The sequence below is a fragment of the Kogia breviceps genome, chromosome X, assembly GCF_026419965.1.
Source record: "Kogia breviceps isolate mKogBre1 chromosome X, mKogBre1 haplotype 1, whole genome shotgun sequence".
NCBI classification, from domain to species: Eukaryota; Metazoa; Chordata; class Mammalia; order Artiodactyla; family Physeteridae; genus Kogia; species Kogia breviceps.
This window is the reverse complement of record NC_081330.1, coordinates 38,682,923-38,707,730: the sequence shown is the minus strand read 5'-3', so window position 1 is coordinate 38,707,730 and position 24,808 is coordinate 38,682,923. Positions and strand designations below refer to the sequence as shown.

Here is a 24,808-nt window from a genome sequence, read left to right as displayed (position 1 = left end):
TTGTAGGTTTAGTAGAAGTCAGGTTGTATTATGTTATAAGTAAGAATACACATGGTTCCCAGGTAAATCAGTAAAAAATACACTTAAAACTACAACTGGAATGCTAGGAACAATTCTTTTCACCCCTCCCTCTGGTTTTGGTTCATTTACTAAATATTTTAGTTATGTTCTATAATATCTGGATCAATTTTATCACCTTAGGTTATAAAAATTTTCCTTACTCATTGTATCTTCTGTTTGGAGTGGATTTTTAAAATATCTTTAAACATATTAAACAATATAAAATTTACATACTACTTAATGTAATGAACTTAAAAGAAGTTCATTATTATGGGGGGCACTTTGACCACCAGAGAAAAATGTTCATTATCTTCTACCTTAGAGGCAATTCAGTGAAAAGTTTGAAAACCACTACTCACTAGTTCTTAACTTTATTTCCTCCAGAAACATACAATCTCATGAATGTGAGACACTTGTGGACATACCATTTTTGATGGTTAGAGTAGTAGTACATATATAGAGAGAGTTTAGCATGGATAGTTAGTGGCAATTTCTCTTCCAACTAACATCCCAGTTCTGAACCACTGCCTTAGAAAATTTTAATGGGCATGTCCTGATATAAACTTTAAAAAAAAAGCAATTCGGTCATCTAAAATTCATTAATAGAGCTTATTTTTTAAAAGATGCCTATTAGCTCTTAATGGAAACATGATTAATTACCCCCAATTTGTTGTGAAGTTTGATTTTCAAATATCTAATTTGCTTTAAATTAGTGCATCTAAAACTTTAATGTGCCTACAGATTACCTGGGGATCTTGTTAAAACGGCACACTCTGATTCTAAGGTCTGGAATGGGTTCTGAGATTCTGAATTTCTAGCAAGCTCCTGGGTGATGCAGATGTTGCCAGTCCAGAGTCTGTATTTTGAGTACTACAGCTTTATAAGGCTCTCCTCTAGAATCTTACTGCTTCTAAGCCTGCTGCAGACTATAAAATATCAACTAAGCTTGTGAAATTCATTTCAAATAAGAATCCAGTGGAATCTTGAGTGATAGCCTCAGCCTTTCCATGGCACAGGTTTGGAGTTGCAATTTGGGGTTTCCTAGTACCTTTCCACGTAGGTGTTTGAGACTATGATTCAGAAGGCTGAGTCAGCTGGGAGACTGACCTCTGGATAAATGAGGTATTATTCATCTCTGCGTGGTATATCATTGTGTCCATAAGTACGTGGCTTGGATAAATCAGAAAACAAGCATGGAAGTAGACAGATGAGTAGGGAAGCTATTATTATAGTGCAGCAGGAAAGTGATGTGAGGCTTATCTGAAGTGATAATAGGAGGATGGGATGGACTTTTGAAAAAAAAAGTAGAAGGGTGTGTGTGTGTGTGTGTGTGTGTGTGTGTGTGTGTGTGTGTGTGTGTGTGACAGTGGAGGTGGTGAGAGTAAGAAGTTTAAGACTATTATTCCATAACACAGCATTGTAAAGCAACCATACTCCAATAAAAGTTAATTAAAAAAAAAAGCCTATTCCAAGGTTCCTTACATGCACCCCAATGTTCATAGCAGCACTATTTACAATAGCCAAGATGTGGAAGCAACCTAAGTGTCCATCAACAGATGAATGGATAAGAAGATGTAGTATATATATATATATATATATATATATATATAAAATGAAATAATGAAAAAAATGAAATAATGCCATTTGCAGCAACATGGATGAACCTAGCGAATATCATACTAAGTGAAGTCAGACAAAGACAAATATTATATGATATTACTTATATGTGGAATCTAAACAATACAAATGAATCTATTTACAAAACAGAAATAGATTCACAGACATAGAAAACAAACTTCCCAAAGGGAAAGGGGGGCAGATAAATTAGGTGTGTGGGAATAACAGATACACACTACTATATATTAAATAGATAAGCAACAAGTATTTACTGTATAACACAGGGAACAATGTTCAATATCTTTTTAATAACCTATAATGGAAAATTATCTCTATATGTATAACTGAATCTGCTGTACACCTGAAACTAACACAATATTGTAAATTAACTATACTTCATTTTTTTAAATGTAGGAAATAAAAGACTATTCCAAGGTTCTTAGCTTGAGCATGTTGGTAAACAGTGGTGCTGTGAATTATGAGAAGCTGTTAGAAAAAACAACTTTGGGCAGGGAGGATATTAGAAAAATAAATTTGGCTTTGGACATGTTGCCTTGAGGTAGCTATAAATGATATGTCATGGTTTGTAGTCAGACAAATCCAGGTTCAAATCCCAGCTCTGCCATTTATTTAGTTATGTGATCTTAGGCAAGTTACTTAACGTCTCTGAGCCTCTTGTTCAACTGCAAATTAAACTTGTAAAAAATGTACAAGCTTATTAATGAGGGTTAAATGACTATCCATATATACAGTCATAGATAGATATAGATAGATATTACCAGCACAGTACCAGCAGTGATATCAACAGCAGTTTGTAATTCCTGTCTTTCGTCCCTAAAAACAATGTACATTAACATAAACAATTGAATAGAGTGACATGCTCTGCTTTTTTAAGGCACTTTCAGAAAAATACTTTTATTTGTAAAAGCTTGAAATATAGTGCATGATCAAGCCAAAACTTTATATCACAGGAGTAATTTTATTTATTTATTTATTTATTTTTTATTTTTGGCGGTACGTGGGCCTCTCTCTGTTGTGGCCTCTCCCATTGCGGAGCACAGGCTCCGGACGCACAGGCTCAGCGGCCATGGCTTACGGGCCCAGCTGCTCCGTGGCATGTGGGATCGTCCTGGACCAGGGCACGAACCCGTGTCCTTTGCATCGGCAGGCGGACTCTCAACCACTGCGCCACCAGGGAAGCCCCACAGGAGTAATTTTAAAGTGTTTTATTTACATAATCAATGAAATGTTTTACTACAGTGGGAGCTCGCTAAATGCCCCCGGCTCTAAGCTAAAAGCGGGTCCGATTCTATAACAGGGAGCATGTGGGTGTATCTGAATGGAGTTGTGCAATGACGAGGCATAGAAACCATCCAGTTCTGCACAGCCCTTGCTACAACTCTTAAAGTTTAAGGATATTGGAAATGAATGTGGTATGGTGAGGAAGGAAGTAAAAAGGGGAAGGAAAGGTATCAGCAAAAATAAAGAAGGAAGATACATGTGCCACATTTACTGATCTTTCACCAGGAAGATAAGAAATTATCTTCCTTTGTAGTATAGTCTGAAGTCAGGGAGCCTGATTCCTCCAGCTCCATTTTTCGTTCTCAAGATTGCTTTGGCTATTCGGGGTCGTTTGTGTTTCCATACAAATTGTGAAATTTTTTGTTCTAGTTCTGTGAAAAATGCCAGTGGTAGTTTGATAAGGATTGCATTGAATCTATAGATTGCTTTGGGTAGTAGAGTCATTTTCACAATGTTGATTCTTCCAATCAAAGAACATGGTATATCTCTCCATCTATTTGTATCATCTTTGATTTCCTTCATCAGTGTCTTATAATTTTCTGCATACAGGTTTTTTGTCTCCTTAGGTAGGTTTATTCCTAGGTATTTTATTCTTTTTGTTGCAATGGTAAATGGGAGTGTTTTCTTAATTTCATTTTCAGATTTTTCATCATTAGTGTATAGGAATGCAAGAGATTTCTGTGCATTAATTTTGTATCCTGCTACTTTACCAAATTCATTGATTAGCTCTAGTAGTTTCCTGGTAGGATCTTTGGGATTCTCTATGTATAGTATCATGTCATCTGCAGTGACAGCTTTACTTCTTCTTTTCCGATTTGGATTGCTTTTCTTTCTTTTTCTTCTCTGATTGCTGTGGCTAAAACTTCCAAAACTATGTTGAATAAGAGTAGTGAGAGTGGGCAACCTTGTCTTGTTCCTGATCTTAGTGGAAATGGTTTCAGTTTTTCACCATTGAGGACGACGTTGGCTGTGGGTTTGTCATATATGGCTGTTATTTGGTTGAGGAAAGTTCCCTCTATGCCTACTTTCTGCAGGGTTTTTATCATAAATGGGTGTTCAATATTGTCAAAAGCTTTCTCTGTATCTATTGAGACAATCATATGGTTTTTCTCCTTCAGTTTGTTGATATGGTGTATCACGTTGATTGATTTGCGTATATTGAAGAATCCTTGCATTCCTGGAATAAACCCCACTTGATCGTGGTGTATGATCCTTTTAATGTGCTGTTGGATTCTGTTTGCTAGTATTTTGTTGAGGATTTTTGCAACTATGTTCATCAGTGGTATTGGCCTGTAGTTTTCTTTCTTTGTCTGGTTTTGATATCAGGGTGATGGTGGCTACAGTAATCAAGACAGTATGGTACTGGCACAAAAACAGAAATATAGATCAATGGAACAGGGTAGAAAGCCCAGAGATAAACCCACGCACATATGGTTACCTTATCTTTGATAAAGGAGGCAAGAGTATACAATGGAGAAAAGACAGCCTCTTCAATAAGTGATGTTGGGAAAACCAGACAGCTACATGTAAAATAATGAAAGTAAAACACTTCCTAACACCATACACAAACATAAATTTGAAATGGATTAAAGACCTAAATGTAAGGCCAGACACTATCAAACTCTTAGAGGAAAACATAGGAGAACACTCTATGACATAAATCACAGCAAGATCCTTTTTGACCCACCTCCTAGAGAAATGGAAATAAAAGCAAAAATAAACAAATGGGACCTAATGAAACTTCAAAGCTTTTGCACAGCAAAGGACACCATAAACAAGACCAAAAGACAACCCTCAGAATGGGAGAAACTATTTGCAAATGAAGCAACTGACAAAGGATTAATCTCCAAAATTTACAAGCAGCTCATGCAGCTCAATAACAAAAAAACAAACAACCCAATCCAAAAATGGGCAGAAGACCTAGATAGACATTTCTCCAAAGAAGATATACAGATTGCCAACAAACACATGAAAGAATGCTCAACATCATTAATCATTAGAGAAATGCAAATCAAAACTACAATGAGATATCATCTCACACCGGTCAGAATGGCCATCATCAAAAAATCTAGGGCTTCCCCGGTGGTGCAGTGGTTGAGAGTCCACCTGCCAATGCAGGGGACACAGGTTCATGCCCCGGTCTGGGAAGTTCCCACATGCTGGGGAGCGGCTGGGCCCATGAGCCATGGCTGCTGAGCCTGCGCATCTGGAGCCTGTGCTCCGCAACGGGAGAGGCCACAACAGTGAGAGGCCCACATACCGCAAAAGAAACCCACAAAAAACTAGAAACAATGAATGCTGGAAGGGTGTGGAGAGAAGGGAATACTCTTGCACTGATGGTGGGAATGTAAATTGATAGAGCCACTATGGAGAACAGTATGGAGGTTCCTTAAAAAACTACAAATAGAACTACCATACTACCCAGTAATCCCACTACTGGGCATATACCCTAAGAAAACCATAATTCAAAAAGAGTCATGTACCACAATGTTCATTGCAGCTCTATTTACAATAGCCAGGAGATGGAAGCAACCTAAGTGTCCATCATCGGATGAATGGATAAAGAAGATGTGGCACAGGTATACAATGGAATATTACTCAGCCATTAAAAGAAATGAAATTGAGTTATTTGTAGTGAGGTGGATGGACCTAGAGTCTGTCATACAGAGTGAAGTAAGTCAGAAAGAGAAAAACAAATACTGTATGCTAACACATATATATGGAACCTAAAAAAATGGTCATGAAGAACCTAGGGCCAGGATGGGAATAAAGACACAGACCTACTAGAGAATGAACTTGAGGATATGAGGAGAGGGAAAGGTAAGCTGGGACGAAGTGAGAGAGTGGCATGGTCATATATACACTACCAAACGTAGGGTGGATAGCTAGTGGGAAGCAGCTGCATGACACAGGGAGATCAGCTCAGTGCTTTGTGACCACCTAGAGGGGTAGGATAGGGAGGGTGCGAGGGAGGGAGATGCAAGAGGGAAGAGATATGGGAACATACGTATATGCATAACTGATTCACTTTGTTATAAAGCAGAAACTAACACACCATTGTAAAGCAATTATACTCCAATAAAGATGTTAAAAAAAGAAATTATGTTCCTTAATACACATCCAAATTAGGATGGCTTTTCCCAAGGATACATTGCAGTTTGCGCTGTGGGAAGACTGCCTCTTCCCACCCTGTCCGGAAAGCTGCCTTCGGATAAAAGGACTGCGTTTCAGACGAGAATCCCAAATGGACCTTTTTCTCATCTCCAAGAAAAATCCCTGCTCGTAGCAGACGCCTGCCTTCTTTGGGCTGGCCCACATTTTGCAAGGGTTAAACCACAGACGCAACTCCAAAGCAGAGTTCTTTGGCTCCAAGACTTGGCATCCGGGTGTGCCCCACCCCATTTTTTTAAAGAAAGCCAGATCCTTGAGGCTTCATTCTCAAAGTAGCTTGCCAAGAGCCCCTTGTTTTTTGTACACTGCCTCCCAACTCCTTCCTTCCTATAAACGTGTTTTTGCTTTTAGTGCACTCTTTAATTCTGGTGGGCTTAGTTATCACAGTAAATTAAAATGTCCCTCAAGTAATTTCTCATAAACCACTGACCTCATTCACCGTAGTGTTTAAGCAGCTGCGTATCATTGTCAAGGTACAAAGAGGTGCAGCTTGCCCTGAAAGGGATTTTTTTTTTCTTAAAGAGTTTAAGAAAGAAAAAAAATCGTTCATAAATTGTTTATATCCAGTAAAGCAAAGTTGGACGACATTTTCTGTGGCTGATTACAACAGTTAAATAGAACAAATCTGGGAAGGGAGGAGCGTGGCGTAAAAAACACTTTGTGGCTTCTGGAGATTTTATATTCTTATTGTACGCGCGGAAAGAGCTTAATCTAAGGAAGATTCTCAATCATACAAGGAATCGTATCAAACTCCACTTACTGTGTGACCTTTGATAAGTCACCGAACCCTACTGCGCATTTGTTTATTTATGTGCAAGTTGGGGAATGAGATATGCTTCGTGAGACTTCTGCAAAGATTATGTGAGACATTGTGTGAAATCTCCTTTGTACGTAAGAGCTCATTAAACGTTAGTTGCAGCTACTGCTCCTTCCCAGAATGGCCGTTCGTTACTCCCAAATTCCGGAAACTGTTTTGGACAGTTTAACACCCTCGGCTGTAAAAGGATGAGAACACACAACACTTCCGTACCCGGGCTCACTTATTTGCCAGAAAACGCTTTAAACTTTAGATAGGCAATATCCACTTAACTGGTGGCGGGACCCGCTTTGAAAGCACCCCCACCCAGTTCTCACCCCCAGTGGATTGTGGGAAGTGTAGTCCCGCGCTCCAGGTGCTTGAGTACAGAAAAGCGAGGAGTAAACTACAACTCCCAGAAGGGAAAGGAACGGGACTATTTCCCAGTCGGGCGGTAGCGCTGTGGGAGGGAATTGGCAATCTCGCTGCCTACGTGGGAGAGAAGGGAGGGTTGGGGGAAGTGTGGAAAAGCAGAACCTGAGCAGCTGCCGCCTGAGGCAGATTTGGTGGGAGAAGTAGAGGGGAGGAAACGGGTGGAAGAGTGAGGTGAGGAGGGCATCTGGGTCGCTGCTCCCGGGCGGCATAAAGTTCTTCGCGATGTGGCTGAAGCCCGAGGAGGTGCTCCTGAAAAATGCGCTGAAGCTGTGGCTGATGGAAAGGTCCAACGACTACTTCGTGCTGCAGCGGCGTCGGGGCTACCGGGAGGAAGGCGGCGGGGGGCTCACAGGTAAGCTTTGGTCATCCTCTTCACAACCTCGCCTCTGGGCCGTGTTCGCTGGTAATTAAAAGGTGGTGAGGGACACAGTCGTCGCCACCCGCCGCCCGATCTTAAACCCTGGGCGGGAGGGACTGGGGTTCTTCTCCCGTCACCACCCGTCGCCCTCACTGAGTCCTGAGAACGCCTCCCTGGACCAGCAGTCAGTCTTTGGGTGGGACGGGGAAAGGGAGGAGGGGTTCCTTCTGAAGCCAAGGAAAAATCTGAGGTAAAGGAAGTGTTCTTTCTGAGGCAGAGTAGCTGCCTTGTCGCTTTCCATGGGGGAGGGGGCTGGTGATGAGCGTTAGACGTGGGCAGGTCGCATTTAGGCTGGTGACCCGGGCCAGTTCGCAGTTGTGCACTTAACTTTTTTCACAAGCCTCCCAGCCCCTCCCCTCCCATTGGTAACCGCCACCCTGGGGGTGGGAGGTGTAATTGTGTAGGAGGAGGGATGATGAGGAAAAAGGGAGGAGCTCCAATCCGGTCTCGAGGAATTGGCATCAAATGAGAGGTTAGGGAGTCAGGGGGAGGGTCCGAGTGCGGGGGAGGGGGAGGTCTTAGAATTGCTGAACCCTCCCGATTTAGCATCTTTCACTTTGTCTCCAAGTATTCAATCCTTGGGATCCCCTCTCAAATTAACCTTCGTAATTCATTTCTTTCTTGGGAAAAGAGAGAAATACCCTTTCTTTCAAAACCAGGGTTGTAAGCAAACCAGTTAAACAAACGGAAGTTTCTCTTCCCGCCTAATCTATCCTGCCTTCACTTCTTTGATTTACAAATCAAGAACTCTGTCCGAGTCTAGTGTTTAAAGCCTCCAAGGAGTTTTGGTCTGAGACTTGTCGTCTTGGGCAGGGCCATGCAAACTTTTGGTCATTGGGAGACCAGAACTCTTTATCGTGACAACTTCTAGTTTGGTATTGTGGCCTTGAAGTGATGAACCAGGCTTAATTCAGCAGCGAGATGGAACGGGGAGAGGGAAGAGTCCCAAAACCTGCATGTTAGTCCCATCCTAGTCTCCTGTTGAATTATATTCGACAAATTATTTCATTTATTCAACCTGAAGTGCCTACTATGTGCCGCATGGAATGCTAGGGTACAAAGATAATTAACATTCAGTTCCCTGCCTTCGAAGTGCTCTTAATCTGGCAGAGGGTCGGATTTGGGGGAATTAACCAGCAAACCAGGCAAATTATAATTATAACCGTTAACTACTAAACCAGGCAAATTGTAATTAGGACCAAATAACTGAAGGGTTGGGTAAAGATTCATGAAGGAGGTGACATTGCTTTTTCTCTTCTGGTAAATGGTGTCTACCTCAGAGCTGAGAGGATAAAATGAAAGAAATATAACAGGAGCCAAATCAATGTGTTTTGTTAAGATGGTGATGAACATGTGCTGTTATTTCCTTTTTTCCCCCAAGACGCCAGCAGTGTGGAGAGAATTTTGAGGTTCTGTGGGACATTAATTGCCTGATTAAACTTCACATTTTGTCGTTTTCTCATTCTCAAAAATTACCAGTGTTATTTTGCAGAGGAGTCTTTCCATTTATTAGATGTATATGTTTACCAGATTAAAACTTGAGAATCAATGGTCATAATTACCCAGTGACAATTTACCCACTTGAGTCCGTTGAGAACAGATTGGAATATATTTTAAATAGATTTTCCAGCCCAGTGTTACAGCACAATATTTTGGTTCCCCGTAATCTTACTTTACCAGAATTTTTCTGGTACTCCTGGCCTCATCTACCAAAGAAGTGTATTTCACTTTGTTACAACTACTGTGTTCCTGAAAATTAATAAGTAAATCATCTTTTTGAGAATCAAATCACTGTTATGTAGTAGTAAATGTTTTTTTACTTGTTGCAAATTTTCTTTATATAATCACACCTTGTTTTCTGTGTTTGGTTTTTCATTTGACGTAGGTTTTTTTTTTTTTTTTTTTTGCCACACGGCTTGTGGGATCTTAGTTCCCAACCAGGGATTGAACTGGGCCTTCGGCAGTGAGAGCTCGGGAGTTGTAACCACTGGACCTCCAGGGAATTCCCTTGACATGCTTTCTTAGAGCATGGATCAGTTGCACCAGTTTCTTATCTCTATCCTACCCACTCCCATTTACTCTAGCCCCATCTCTTTAGAATAGAGTGTTTATCTGAAGAAGTAAACCAAGATTTCTTTTTTTAATATAAATTTATTTATTTATTTTTGGCTGCGTTGGGTCTTCGTTGCTGTGCATGGGCTTTCTCTAGTTGCGGCGAGCGGGGAGTACTCCTCGTTGGGGTGCGCGGGCTTCTCATTGCAGTGGCTTCTCTTGTTGAGGAGCACGGGCTCTAGTGCGCGGGCTTTGGTAGTTGTGTCCCGCGGGCTCAGTAGTGTCGCTCGCAGGCTCCAGAGCGCAGGCTCAGTAGTTGTGGCGCACGAGCTTTGTTGCTCCGCGGCATGTGGGATTTTCCCGGACCAGGGCTTGAACCCGTGTCCTCCGCATTGTCAGGCGGACTCTTAACCACTGTGCCACCAGGAAAGCCCTAAACCAAGATTTCTGCCACACATGTATGTTGAGAACAGCCACAGCCCCATTTTTGTGGTCAGTTCGTATTTCTGCATGTTTGCTTTACCTGTTGTATTGTCAAGATGCTTGAAATTACCACATGAGAGTTACCACTATATTTCATGTAAATTAAACAAAATGGATCAGAATGGAGCAAAGAGGTGTTTTTAAGGTTTGTTTGGTTCTTTTTGGTCCAGTGCAAAAGTGTGCTGATTTTCATGGCTGCTCAATTACTGTATTCTTACTTAAAATCGTGAAGTCAAAAGCTTTAATGTGCTTTACCACAAATCCATATTTGGATTAGCTCTCACAGGAGTTTGACTGTGTGCCAGCATAAGCTTGCCTTTGTCCGTTTTGTTTGCTAAAATCCAATGTTACGTGCTCCCCCTTTAAAAGATTCGTTTATATATTTTTTAATGAAGAAAAGATAATGACCATCTAGAAATGTTAATAGTTGTACTTTCTTTAAGATTTCATTTCTTGGCAATGTGATAATTGGCAATAAGCACCAGCAATGTAATGACTTTAGCTGTGTATTTGGTGAAGTTAGTTGACTCTTTTTTTTTCTTTAATTCTAATAATGGAATTGGAGCAACAGAGAACCCTAGGATGGTTTTAGTAAGAGACTAATTTGGAAGTTAGAGTTCTTAAATCCTTTTCTAAATTTCTGAAACTTCTAGTGGATATCTGGTAGATTACTTACCATTTGCCTAACTGTATCTTACTTAATTGTCCTGGTTCATAGCAGGGTGGAATATCTTGTGAAAATTTTTGTTATACATAAGATTATTTTTCAGATAAAGTGATCTGTACTTTATTACTTCTCATTTAGAGAAGTAATTCACCCTTCTGGATTTTTGCAGTTACCTTGCATTGTTCCTTGTTCCTTCTGTCTGATAAGGGTGATGACTTTTCTCTGGCACCTAAATTTAGCACCTGGCTTTATGTAATTAAAAATAATTTATGCATATTTGGCTTATTAAGCACAAATCAACAATTTGCTCTGCTTGGCAGATGGGAGCTACTACATGAGTGAAATTATGGGGCTGCATTCTATTACGTGTTCTAGTGCATGGGACTTAGGAAGGTCTGCCAATTAGGAAGCTTTAATTTAGATAGTTTGTTGAGAGTATTTTGCTCTTGAATCTTCCATATCTGAAAGTGTAAGCAGGTTCTTGTGTGTTGGATTGACAACCTCCCTTGGTAGACCTCTTTTTTTGTGATGTAGAACAAGACTAAGAAATAAAACATGAAAATGCAGGATGTTTCCTTATCTCTTCTTTCATCTTGACATCATTACTTTGAAATTAAACCATCTGTAAAAACTAGAACATGGTGATGTTTGAAATGAGCTTTCCATTTCAAAATGTTTCATGATATTTATATAAACTTAATAAATCACTATGTGAGTTATCATAATTAAACACATACATAAAAACAATAAGGTAGCCTTTTTTAAAAGTTCTTAATGACCATCCCTCAAAAATACAAGGCTTTTCTCTCTTTTTTCCCTACCCTGAGCTCAAGGACCAAACTCTGAAAATGTTCTCAGTTTTCCTTGGCAAAATATCCCTGCATTCCATGCTCACAAAGGAACCATCTGGTAAAATTTTGGCCTCCCAGGTACCTCATTACTGGGACCAGGGTGCACAAATGGTGGCCTTGACATTTCATTTTACATAAGGAAAGATCAACCCTCCCCCCCACACATACACTGTAAATTAATAGATATCATTTTGGCTTATTAAAGAGAAAATCCCATAGGGCAACCCCTAGGGAGGCAAATCACACTGTGTGCTCTGCTCCTTTTTTTCCCTCCCTGGAACCTGGATCCCTGGGAAATCAAGCAAACGATTGCCTTTAAAGATCTCCTAGAATGATAAAGGACAGCTTTGTAGGAGATTTTGAGATATGAAGATGGTCAGTGTCACCAATTTTTCTAGGTAGTAATGGAAGGATTATTATTTTTTTGGTAGGGATACATCTATATTATTATCTGTATAAAACATTAATTATGCTTACAACTGAATATTTTTAACATCTTTATTGGAGTATAATTGCTTTACAATGTTGTATTAGTTTCCGCTGTATAACAAAGTGAATCAGTTATACGTATACATATATCCCCATATTCCCTCCCTCTTACGTCTCCCTCCCACCCTCCCTATCCCACCCCTCTAGGTGGTCACAAAGCACCGAGCTGATCTCCCTGTGCTATGCGGCTGCTTCCCACTAGCTATCTATTTTACATTTGGCAGTGTATATATGTCCATGCCACTCTCTCACTTCGTCCCAGCTTACCCTTCCCCCTCCCCATGTCCTCAAGTTCATTCTCTAGTAGGTCTGCGTCTTTATTCCTGTCCTGCCCCTAGGTTCTTCATGCCCATTTTTTTTTTTAGATTCCATATATATGTGTTAGCATATGGTATTTGTTTTTCTCTTTCTGACTTAACTTCACTCTTTATGACAGACTCTAGGTCCATCCACCTCACTACAAACAACTCAATTTCGTTTCTTTTTATGGCTGAGTAATATTCCATTGTATATATGGGCCACATCTTCTTTATCTATTCATCTGTCGATGGACACTTAGGTTGCTTCCATGTCCTGGCTATTGTAAATACAGCTGCAATGAACTTTGTGGTACATGACTCTTTTTGAATTATGGTTTTCTCAGGGTATATGCCCAGTAGTGGGATTGCTGGGTCATATGGTAGTTCTATTTTTAATTTCTTAAGGAACCTCCATAGTGGCTGTACCAATTTACATTCCCACCAACAGCATAAGAGGGTTCCCTTTTCTCCACACCCTCTCCAGCATTTATTGTTTGTAGATTTTTTATGATGGCCATTCTGAGTGGTGTGAGGTGATACCTCATTGTAGTTTTGATTTGCATTTATCTAATGAGTAGTGATGTTGAGCATCCTTTCATGTGTTTGTTGGCAATCTGTATATCTTCTTCAGATAAATGTCTGTTTAGGTCTTCTGCCTATTTTTGGATTGGTTTTTTTTTTTAATTGAGCAACATGAGCTGCTTGTATATTTTGGAGATTAATCCTTTGTCAGTTGCTTCGTTTGGAAGTAGTTTCTCCCATTCTGAGGGTTGTCTTTTGGTCTTGTTTATAGTTTCCTTTGCTGTGCAAAAGCTTTTAAGTTTCATTAGATCCCGTTTGTTTATTTTTGTTTTTATTTCCGTTTCTCTAGTAGGTGGGTCAAAAAGGAGCTTGCTGTGATTTATGTCATAGAGTGTTCTGCCTATGCTTTCCTCTAAGAATTTTCTAGTGTCTGGCCTTACATTTAGGTCTTTAATCCATTTTTTTTTTTTTTTTTTTTTTGCGGTACGCGGGCCTCTCACTGTTGTGGCCTCTCCCATTGCGGAGCGAAGGCTCCGGACGCGCAGGCTCAGCGGCCATGGCTCACGGGCCCAGCCGCTCCGCGGCACGTGGGATCTTCCCGGACCGGGGCACGAACCCGTGTCCCCTGCAGCAGCAGGCGGATTCTCAACCACTGCGCCACCAGGGAAGCTTTAATCCATTTTGAGTTTATTTTTGTGTATGGTGTTAGGGAGTGTTCTAGTTTCATTCTTTTACATGTAGCTGTCCAGTTTTCCCAGCACCACTTATTGAAGAGGCTGTCTTTTCTCCACTGTATATTTTTGCCTCCTTTATCAAAGGTTAGGTGACCATATGTATGTGGGTTTATCTCTGGGCTTTCTATCCTGTTCCATTGGAAGGATTGTTGACTGCATACCTATAAGCTTTGGGCCTTTCTTCAGATACCTGTTAATACACTGCTCTCTCTCCCTTTCCCCTCCCCTGCTTGCTGCTGGAGTCTTTCCTCCCTTAAGCATAGGCTGGAAACCACCACTCCAGTTCACCTTAGGGTCCTGAATCCTCAATCCTCAAGAGTTACGTTAAAGTAATAATGATGTAGATTGTATGCAATTAGGTTGGTTTATTTTCTTTCTTTCTTTCTTTTCTTTTTTTTTGGTTAAGATATTGGAGATTTATAATGTAAATAGGAAATTAATATTTGCTGTCAAGTAGATGTCGTTCTAATGAAAAGAAAATCAAGACTTAAATGTGATCATACTGACCATCCTTCATTTTTCAAAACCTACAGAGTTGTTCTTTATTATATCATTCAAAGAGATCTTTAAAGGTAATTTTTTACTTGATTTCACCTGTATCAAAATGTCCCAGGGAGGGAACTGAGCACAGTGTGATTTGCCCTCCCCAGGAGTTACCCTATGAGATTTTTCTTTAATAAGTCAACTACAAGCTAAAATCCACAAATGCTTGAATACACCACCTAGTCCAGTGATTCCACTTACCCCATTCACCCTGCTTCCTTTTTCTTCCCTGTTTCTTTAATATTTTTATGTGTCTATTCAGTTGTAATTGTTTTATGAAGGCTTTGTTTTGTCATTTGTAAAATGGGAACAGAACTTATCTTCCCTATCTCATGGCATTGTTATGTGAGTCAAATGAGTTTTGAGGGGCTTCCCTGGTGGCGCAGTGGTTGAGAGTCCGCCTGCCGATGCAGGAGACACGGGTTCGTGCCCTGGTCCGGGAGGATCCCACATGCCGCGGAGCGACCAAGCCCGTGAGCCATGGCCGCTAGGCCTGCGCGTCCGGAGCCTGTGCTCCGCAACGGGAGAGGCCACAGCAGTGAGAGGCCCGCGTATCGCAAAAAAAAAAAAAAAAAAAAAAAAAAAAAAAAAAAAAAAAATGAGTTTTGAAACCTGCGAGTAACTATATAAGCATTTGACGTTCATTTATCTATTAATGAAGGTACGAGATGTTAAGTGCCATTTTCTTTACCCGAAGACCAAATGAGGATCTATATTTGTACCGTTTTCCCTAGTAATTACTTTTCCCATGTTGTATATAGAAATTGATTTGGAGTAGTAACATTGAGTATATACAATATGCAGTGATATCACTACAAAATCAAAACACTGACAGTTAATCACTCAAGAATTTTGGTATGATAATGACTATGCATCTATGGTTTTCTTGGTTGTTTTTTGGCCGCATGGCTTCTGGGATCTTAGTTCCCCAACTAGGGATTGAACCTAGGCTCTCGGCAGTGAGAGCACAGAGTAATAACCACTGGACCACTAGGGAATTCCTGCATCTATGGTTTTTAATCAAAATAATATACAGCAATTAGAATAAAATAGCAGGACAGAATTTCTTTTTGATCTACAATTTCCCAAAACCCAGAAGTTCTCAAACAGTGCTTCTATAGATATAAGTATAAGCATCACTTGTCTTAGTGGTATTGAAGAGTATGTATAACTTTAGTTATCTTAGTTACAGTTTTCAAAACACAATACTTGAAGAAAAAATAATGATTCAGCTGGTGAAAGCCCGTGTTTCTGGTGGACAGTTGTGGAAGGAGTATAGATCTAAAGTAAGCTAAAAATTAATAAAATAAAGGGCACTATAATGTTTACCATATTGCTGTACAGCTATGACATGGATTTTATATTACCTTGATAATAGAAAATCTGCCCAGTTTTTCACCTTTTGCTGCTGCTACATGAGCACAACAGGTAAGAGTAAATCCTAAATGTGATGTTACAAGATACATTCATTCAACAGATAATTACCTAGTGTCTTCTAAAAATCAAGCACTGTTTTAGGTGCTAGAGATAACAGCAGTGAGCAGAGCAAAATCCCCATTCTCATGGGGCTAACATTTTAGTTGAGAGAGGCAAATAAACAAATAATATATGGCTGGTGGCAGTAAATGATATGAAGAAACATAAAGTAAGGTATAGTAATAGAGAGGGGAGGGGATTGGTATTTTAGATAAATTTGGTGTAGAAACACTTCTTTAAGGTAACCTATGTGCAGAGACCAGAGGGACTAGAGTATATGAGCCAAGCAGGTTTTTGAGAGCAGAGTGAATATACATAATTCTGTCTGGGAATTTCACTGTGAAGGGAAGCAGAGAAATGGGTAGTAGCTGGCTACTGTCCTGGGTGTTGGGTATACAGTGGTGAATAAAACAGAAATAGTTTCTACCCCCACAGACTTTATAATCTGGTGGGACAGACAAATAATAAACAAGTAAGCAAGCAAAATATGTAATTATTGGGGTAGTCAATAATAATATCAGCCTAGTTTGGGTGGCTTATAAATAGTCATGCATGAGGAGTATTTGAAACTCCCAAAGCAATTTTCCAGGACCAGATCTGGTGTAAAGTATGCTTATCTAATGTCCTGTAAAATGATACAAAGATTTCCTAAAAGCAGTGATTAATAACAATAGGTGGTATTCTGGTGGCAGAATCCCAATGTGACATCTGTGGAGCAACTTGCCAAAAGCCAGTTTGGATTGTTTTTTAAAATTAAATCAGCCATCTCTCAGCACCAACAGTATCTGGGCTGTGATTTGGTAGAAAGAACTGGGGAGGACATTCTAAGTGGGAGGAATAATATGGTAGTGAAAAAGCAAAAGATGGCAGTTGTTGGGGACACAGCAAGTACTCCAGATTCATTTATTTGTGGTTGAAAATATGAGACTCAAGATATAGTGCCCTTAGCAACCAGAAAGGTTGTTGAAGAGCAATGTTCCTCATCTATAGAAGAGGAAAACCCGGAAAACCGGAGATAGAATATCAAAGGGACCTGAGAATTAAACCTTTGTTGTTTTTTGTCTCCACTGCCATTTCAATTCCCGCCTAGATGGTCTTGTTTTCTTCTCTCTCACTCCAGTAGAAAAAAGTGAAGTTTTAATCATTAGTTCTCCTCTTGTTTTAAACTAACCAAAATCATGGCCAGCTTTAGTTCTTCTAAATAATGATTTTAAAGCACTGTGCTATGTATGAATTTTCATTTGCTGCCACACTTGATTTTTGCTTTGCACCTGGGAATTCAGATGTACTTTTTAAAATTTTCTGAGGGCTACTCATTTTGTACAGTGATGCATAAGTCTTGAAGTGTATTAAGGTGCTGTAAATAAAGATGGTAACAATTCTCATATTTCTCTATGTTTTAATCTTTAGAAGTATAGCTGGATTTGATTAATAATTCATGTATGCATTTTTACCCCCATGACACTGTAATCTGCCATTTATGTCATCAGTTACTTACCTTTAAAAAATTCTAAATCCTTTAATGAAACAAAAATTTCAGTTAGGGAAGGAAAGGAGAGCTTATGTATATCTAGTTTTCAAGTAAATGTCTTTTAAAAAAATGCAGGGAGAGGGAAAACAGGACAAAAGAGTTATTTTTATTAAGTTTTCCAAAGCTCTTACTGTAAAGTTGGCAGCTTTCAAAATGTCAGCTGTGGCTATTGGATAGTTGTAAAATAAGCATTCACAGTCTTGTTTTAAGGACTTAGAACTGGCAGCAAAAGCAGTAGAAACAGGAAAACCTACAACATCTACTGACAACACTACTTTCTCCTATTTGAATGTATTTCCTACTAAGTGTGTTGTCATTTTACTAATTAGTTTGTTCATCAACTTTTAATGAACTTGAGATTATAAAAAATTCAGTAAAGGTGTACTTGTTTGACTTTGTAAATACGGCAACTTAAGGCAAGATACAGAATCCACTATAAAGTTCCAGTAATCATTTCTATGGCCCCAAATTATAATCTAACATTTTACTTAGAATGGAAATTAAGTCTTCTTTGTATTAGGAAGTTCATTTTAATGACTTCTGTAGCTAGAGCAGTGTTGCCTTACACAGTGTCCTCAATCTACTTTACAAGCAGAAAGAGCCACTTGTCAAATGAAAGTGTACTAAACTAGCACATTGATAATGAGTACCACCTTCAAGCTTTGGCTCTTTTATAGTGGCCCTTCCTCCAACACTCAGCTCTTGGTCCTACTTGTTCATCATTATCATTAACCTAATATAAAAAAGAAATGTTTATCAAATTTGCAGGTGTCTGAAAATGGAAAGGGACAGTTAATACCATAGATCAGTTTTCTCAACACTGGCCGTATGTTAGATTCAACTGAGAACCTTTTAAAACAAACTAAATGACACTGGAGTATTTATGGGTAAAATGATATGATATCTGGGATTTACTTTAAAATACTCTAGGAGGGATTAATGATAGAAGATTGGCAAAATGTTGATAATTATTGAAGTTATGTGATGGGCACATAGAAGTTTTAGTTTATTATTCTATTTTTGAAAATTTTTATAATACAAAGTTAAGGAAAAAAACAGAATACCCGGGCCCTGTCCCAGATGAATTAAATTAGAATCTCCAGGCTTTAATAGTTTTAAAAGTCGAGCTTGAGGAGTTTTTAAAAGTCCTCCAAATAATGCAAATTTGCAGTTAGGGTTGAGAATCACTATCATAGAAGATAAAATCAAGATTCAGATAGAACTGGACAAGTTAGAATGCTCAGTTAAAATCGGTGAGCTAAAATTTATCATGGGTAAATGTAAACTGCATTTAGGTTTTTTAAAAAGTCAACTGTACAGGACAGAGAATACCTAGGTTGGTGCTTATGTTTGTGAAAATCACAGTGGATTAGTTGATCACAAGCTTAGTATGATAATAATATGACATAGGGACTGTAAAAGCTGGTATGATCTTTGACTGCATTAATAGAACCATGTAGCCCACAATATGAAAAGCCTGCATTTGTTCAGATCTTACCTGGTATTCAGGTTTGAGTGACACATTTCATAAGAGACTTTGACAAATAGATATGTTAAGAGAATGATAGAAGAAATAATAAGAGTCCCAGACAATCTCATGCAACAAACTGGTGAAAGAACTAGGTATATTTTAAGGTAGGCGAGGAGAAGAATAAGCAAGGGGAGACAAGGTAACTATAATAATAATACTTGAAGACCCATCATATTGAATAGAGCATATGTTTTGTATTGCCCCAAAGTTGCAAGGAAGTATTGAATAACATTTTATTTATCCTAAGAAAGACCTTCCTTTTTCTTTTTTTAAGTGTATAAGAAATACCTTCATTTTTCTATCTTAAGAGTTAAAAAATGTTCATTGTAAAAATTTCAGAAAATATGTGTAGGTGTAAAAAAGAAAATAATGATCACCCATCATCCTGCTGCCTGGAAATAACCACTGTAACCAGGATTGGCTACCTAATGTGTGTGGCCCAATGAAAAATGAAAATGCAGGGCTCTTTGTTCAAAAATTTAGAATTTTAAGATGGGTGACAGTAGCGTGTTAAAGCAAGCACAGGGCCCTTCTGAGCATGAGGCCTTAATGGACAGGCCACAAGCTCATAAAGCCAGCCCTGATTATAACATCTGGATATATACAGTTCACCCTTGAGCAACATGGGGTTTGAACTGTGCAGGTCCACTTATATGTGGGGTTTTTTTTCCAATAAATACAACAGTACTACATGATCTGCGGTTGGTTGAACCCGAGGATGTAGAACCGCAGATAAGGAGGGCTGACTATGAAGTTATATGCAGATTTTTGACTGTGTGGCGGTTACCTCCCCTAACCCCTGTGTTGTTCAAGGGTCAACCATAAAATATTCTAGAAATAACTTTCTAATTAGTAGAAATTCCCACCAATGCAGTAGGCTGCTTTGGGAGAACTCTGGAGTTTACAGGAAAAAGCCAGGCTTTCTATCACGGATACCATAGAACAGACGAATGTATGGGTGGTTGGACTACATGACATGCTGGGTGTTTTTCATCTCTGACATCAGTGATGCTCTATCTCTATCCATCCAAATAACTGGTTCATGAACAATAATCATTACCTGTAAATTGCCTATTTTTAAAAATCACAGAACCTTGCTTTTTTTGTTATCTTGCTGTGTCATTTAATAAAGTATTTCACATCACTTATGGTGATGAGTTTCCTTAAGAAGTTTGTTGCTACTTATATGTCAGGATGCTACCAAAACCACATAGACCTTTAACAGGGTCTAGAACATTGATACCTTACTCAGTTATAGACATTCAAAGAATGATTTGAATCTCTTGATATTTTAAAATCTCTTGTTCTGTCATGCAGCTGAGAGACCATATCTATTCTGTTCCCAATTTAATATTGCTATAGAACTTCCCATATGTAGGCTGATTCATGACCTTGGATATTCAGGCTGTCAGATGATAAACCTCTGTGTGTATGGAAAAGCAACCCAAAGTTGTCTGCTTGTTTTCTTGTACTTTTAGAACCCAGACACTGGCACATATTAATTCCTAAATGACTTGCAGGGGCTTGATGATGATTATAGCTTAATGCGCTGGAAGACTTCCCCAAGTGACTAGAAATGTATTCTAGCACTAGCTTCCAAATTATTTGTTGCATGGTTTTACACTAACTGCCTGATTTAAAGCACTTACAAAAACCGAACAATTTCCTTTCTACGTAGTGTAAAGCACTTATAATCTTGCAAACATTTCTGTTGCAAAAAAAAAAAAAAATGACCTTTCCTGCCAGTGGTTTTGACCACTTTGTCCTCAGTATCAAACTTTCTATCAAAGAGCTAATTGTTATTATGTTACTCAGGAATGATTATCTGTGGCGTCTCCTTTCCTTTCTGCCTCCTCACACATCCACACTCCCACTATTAACTTTCAGCTGAGCCAAACTTTTCTTTACCTCTTTGTTCTTTTTCCCATTCTTCTAATACTGCTTTTTCAAGGGTATATAAAGAAGGAAGTAGAATTTGAGCTACTTTTATTTTAAATGTGGTAAACATGAAATAAATGATTTTCCTCACAAATTTGAAAAAACGTTTTTGAAAGCTTTTTTAGAACTTAAATTCTTGGAAGCCAAATCCAGCAGCTTTAACAGTGCTGTGTTTAATGAATGCTTTTATTTGAACTCCTTTATTTTGACAGTTTTGTCAAGTTATTGCATGTTTATTTATATAAACAGACATTCGTACACTTGATTCCATTTTTTCAACCTGAAGATAGTTACCTCTTGTGGTTGTTTTTTACTACTATTCTTTAATCTATTTTAGTATTTTCACTTTCCCATCTTCAAACTGAGAACATCCTCCTTTTTTCCATTTCCTGAATAATTTCAATTACATTGCTCTGAAGAAGCTATCTGCATATGTTTAGCTCCCACTTTTATTTCTTTATCTTTCACCAACTTCCACTTTTCTTACCTTATCCTTGATCTCTTAGCCAGATCTCCAATTTCTTACACTTTTTCACTCTGAAAGTGATAGATTTTGCCTTTTATCTCCAAGCCCTTCAGTAATTCCCTCATTATTAGCTGATATATAATCACTTCCTCTGTCTCTCCTCTTCATTCCCATTCTCTTTCCCAGTACTGTCTCTTTCATAATATTTGTTTGGATGTTCATATTTCTTTTTCTTAGTCTTCAATTCATATTATAGCTTTTTCATATCAGATAATTTCTTTTTTTATGCAAACTTTACTTATTTATTATGTTTGGCTGTGTCGTCTTAGTTGCGGCATGTGGGCTCTTCCTTGCGGTGTGCGGGCGTCTCTCTAGTTGTGGTGTGCAGGCTCCAGAGCGCGTGGGGTCTGTAGTTTGCGGCAGGCGGACTCTCAGTAGTTGTGGCACGCGGGCTTAGTTGCCCCACAGTATGTGGGATCTTAGTTCCCCGACCAGGGATTGAACCGGCGTCCTCTGAATTGCAAGATGGATTCTTAACCACTGGACCACCAGGGAAGTCCCAGATAATTTCTTCCTTCTATAAGCTGCACGTGTTGTGATTGCCAAAATCTTTCTTGATATTTGGCCCCCACTATCAAAACCCTCTGTAAGATTGCTAATTGATATTTTGCTGCATTTGTGACCCCTATTTTTACTTTTTACCAATTCCTACATCTACTTTCCCACCCTTTTCTTTCAGCTGAGCCAAATTTCTCTTTATTTCTTTGTTCTATCTCCTACTCTTCTAATTACCTCCCTCTATGCTTATAATAACTTCCTACCTCACATCTGCCAACCTACCTATCTTCTCATTCAAAGCTTGCTTGAAGTCTTAACTCCTTTTAAGTGGGTAAAGATAGGAAAATAGACAAAGGCCTGTTTTATAATTGATTTATTTTTTCTAAGTCTGTATGCTAAATAAAAGAGGAATGCCTCATAAAGTAAAACAAACACTCAACCAATCAGAGCTTCCAGAAAAGGAAGGTAGATTTATGAATTTCAGCCATCTCACTGATACAGTTAAGTCAACAAATTTTGCTCCTGTTGTGTCCAGCAATATGTTGAAAGTTAGGGATACAAACCCAGAGGTAGAAGACATGGTTATTGTCCCCAGAGAACTAATAATCTAGATAAGGAGGTAAGATAAATACACATGAAACACTTAGAAAGTAGTTGTAATAACTAGCCTAATAATCAGAATTCTAGGTTGTGTCATATAGACTTTAAGTGCCATAAGTAATCAGAGAAAAGGGAAGGCATAATTGCTTGGGGTTGCCCTTGAAGATTTCATAGGGGATTTGGGTCTTGAAGAAAATGTAGAACTTGGATTAGCCAGACTGGGCGACAAGACTTGCGTTAGCATTTCTAGGTAGAAAGAGACTTGCTTAGCGACGACTTTAAAGGAGAAATTAGTTGTTTAAGAAAACAGCAAACTTTATTCTAGGGAGGAGTAGGAAATATCAGATAATTAAATTGAAGAAGCTAAATGATCAAAGCCTTGAATTCCAAACTGAGAAATTAAATGTTAAAAAGAAATTCCCCTTACCTAAGCATTTTAATTAATCAAGGTTTTTTTATATTGTTTAAATATCCGTTGTTTTCTTATAATAGTATTAGCTAACACTGAGTCTTTTGCTATGTGCTAAGCATTGTGCTAAGTGTTTTATGTGTAATAATAACTCATTTCATCTTTACAACAACCTTTTGTGGTGGGCTCCATTTTTACCCCCTTATTTTACAAATGAGGATGAAGAAAACAATTACAACTGGCTCAAGTTGACGCAAGTAAGTACCAGAGCCAGGATTCAAACCTAGGTAATCTCTGGTACCAGAATTTACATTTTTATCTGCTCTATACACAACCTTGTAAAGGAGGTAAATAAGTGCTGCAAATATATCATGAGGTTTAGACAACTGAACCTGACTTATTCTTTTATTGAAAGATAATATTTTCAAGAACTACTGACATTGGAGCAGCATAATCTCTTCATCCTGAGTATATTTTTTCTTTAAGAAAAATCTCTATAAGGAAGCTTTGGGCTAGAAATTTTAAAAAAACATTGGTTGTTAGTCATATGAAGCGATATTGATTTTATCTCTTGTAAAATCCTTGTTTCAACAGTCTCTTTATTACAATAGGGCTTCTGGTTGGGACTCTTGATTCAGTCTTAGACTCCACTGCTAAAGTAGCTCCATTTCGCATCCTACACCAGACACCAGATTCTCAAGTTTACCTGTCAATTGCTTGTGGTGAGTATGATTTTTAAAACATGGAATTCAAACAAATAAGGATCTTAAGAAATTGAATATTTAAATTTACTTATACTCCCCAGTTGTTTTGTTTTTTTAAATTGATTTTTATTGGAGTATAGTTGATTTACAAATAGAGTCACAGATGTAGAAAACAACCATATGTTACCAAGGAGGAAATGGGGGGGGGGATGAGGGATAAATTGGGAGATTGGGATTGACATATATACACTACTATATATAAAATAGATAACTAATAAGAACCTGCTGTATAGCACAGGGAACTCTACTCAATACTCTGTAATGACTTATATGGGAATAGAATCTCCCCAGTTGTTTTGATTTAGAAACGAGTTAAATGTGCAGCTCGATTTGAGAGACTAGAAAGATATCTATTTATTTAAGAAGGATTACACATTATTTTTTTTAAATACAATATTATTTTTTTAAAATTTATGTATATATATATATATTTTTTGGCTGTGTTGGGTCTTTGTTTCTGTGCAAGGGCTTTTTCTCTAGTTGTGGCAAGCGGGGGCCACTCTTCATCACGGTGCACGGGCCTCTCACTATCGTGGCCTCTCTTGTTGCGGAGCACAGGCTCCAGACGCACAGGCTCAGTAGTTGTGGCTCACGGGCCCAGTTGCTCCACGGCATGTGGGATCTTCCCAGACCAGGGCTCGAACCCGTGTCCCCTGCATTGGCAGGCAGATTCTCAACCACTGAGCCACCAGGGAAGCCCTACAAATTATTTTTTTTTAATCCATTAATGTGAGGGACCCAAAGCATGTGTTCCAGCAGTGCTGATTCTGAGTAAATTTTGCCTAGTGCTACTGCTATATGACTCCTTTCTTCAACTTATTGGGTTGGCCAAAAAGTTCGTTTGGGTTTTCCATACCATCTTATGGAAAAACCCAAATGAACTTTTTGGCCAACCCAATACCTCTCTTGCTTAACCCAACTGCTAGGAAGATGAGAACCTCCCCCATGAAGTACTTTGTTTCATCTTTAATAACTCAGATGAGGAGAATCAAGTTCAAAACTTAAAGGTTGATCCCTAAGAAAATTTAAGCCTAAAAATCTGAACCTTTTTTAGTTACACACCAACTTTCTCGCAAAATGCACCGTATCCTTGAAA

At 38.7% G+C, this 24,808-nt stretch overlaps 1 protein-coding gene across 3 annotated transcripts in view; it reads left to right on the top strand.

Annotated features, from left to right (window-relative positions):
- Positions 1-7,439: 7,439 nt before the first annotated feature.
- TBC1D8B (TBC1 domain family member 8B) overlaps positions 7,440-24,808 on the top strand; it is an 87,045-nt gene continuing 69,676 nt past the window's right edge. For 2 of the 3 annotated variants that reach the window (XM_059051360.2, XM_067023246.1), the window contains exons 1-2: positions 7,440-7,733; positions 23,560-23,670. In XM_059051360.2, the coding sequence (XP_058907343.1) occupies positions 7,604-7,733; positions 23,560-23,670 (241 nt within the window). In that variant the 5' untranslated portion in view covers positions 7,440-7,603. Of the gene's footprint in view, positions 7,734-23,542; positions 23,671-24,808 lie in introns of all 3 variants that reach the window. The other variant, XM_067023247.1, reaches the window with a different exon arrangement.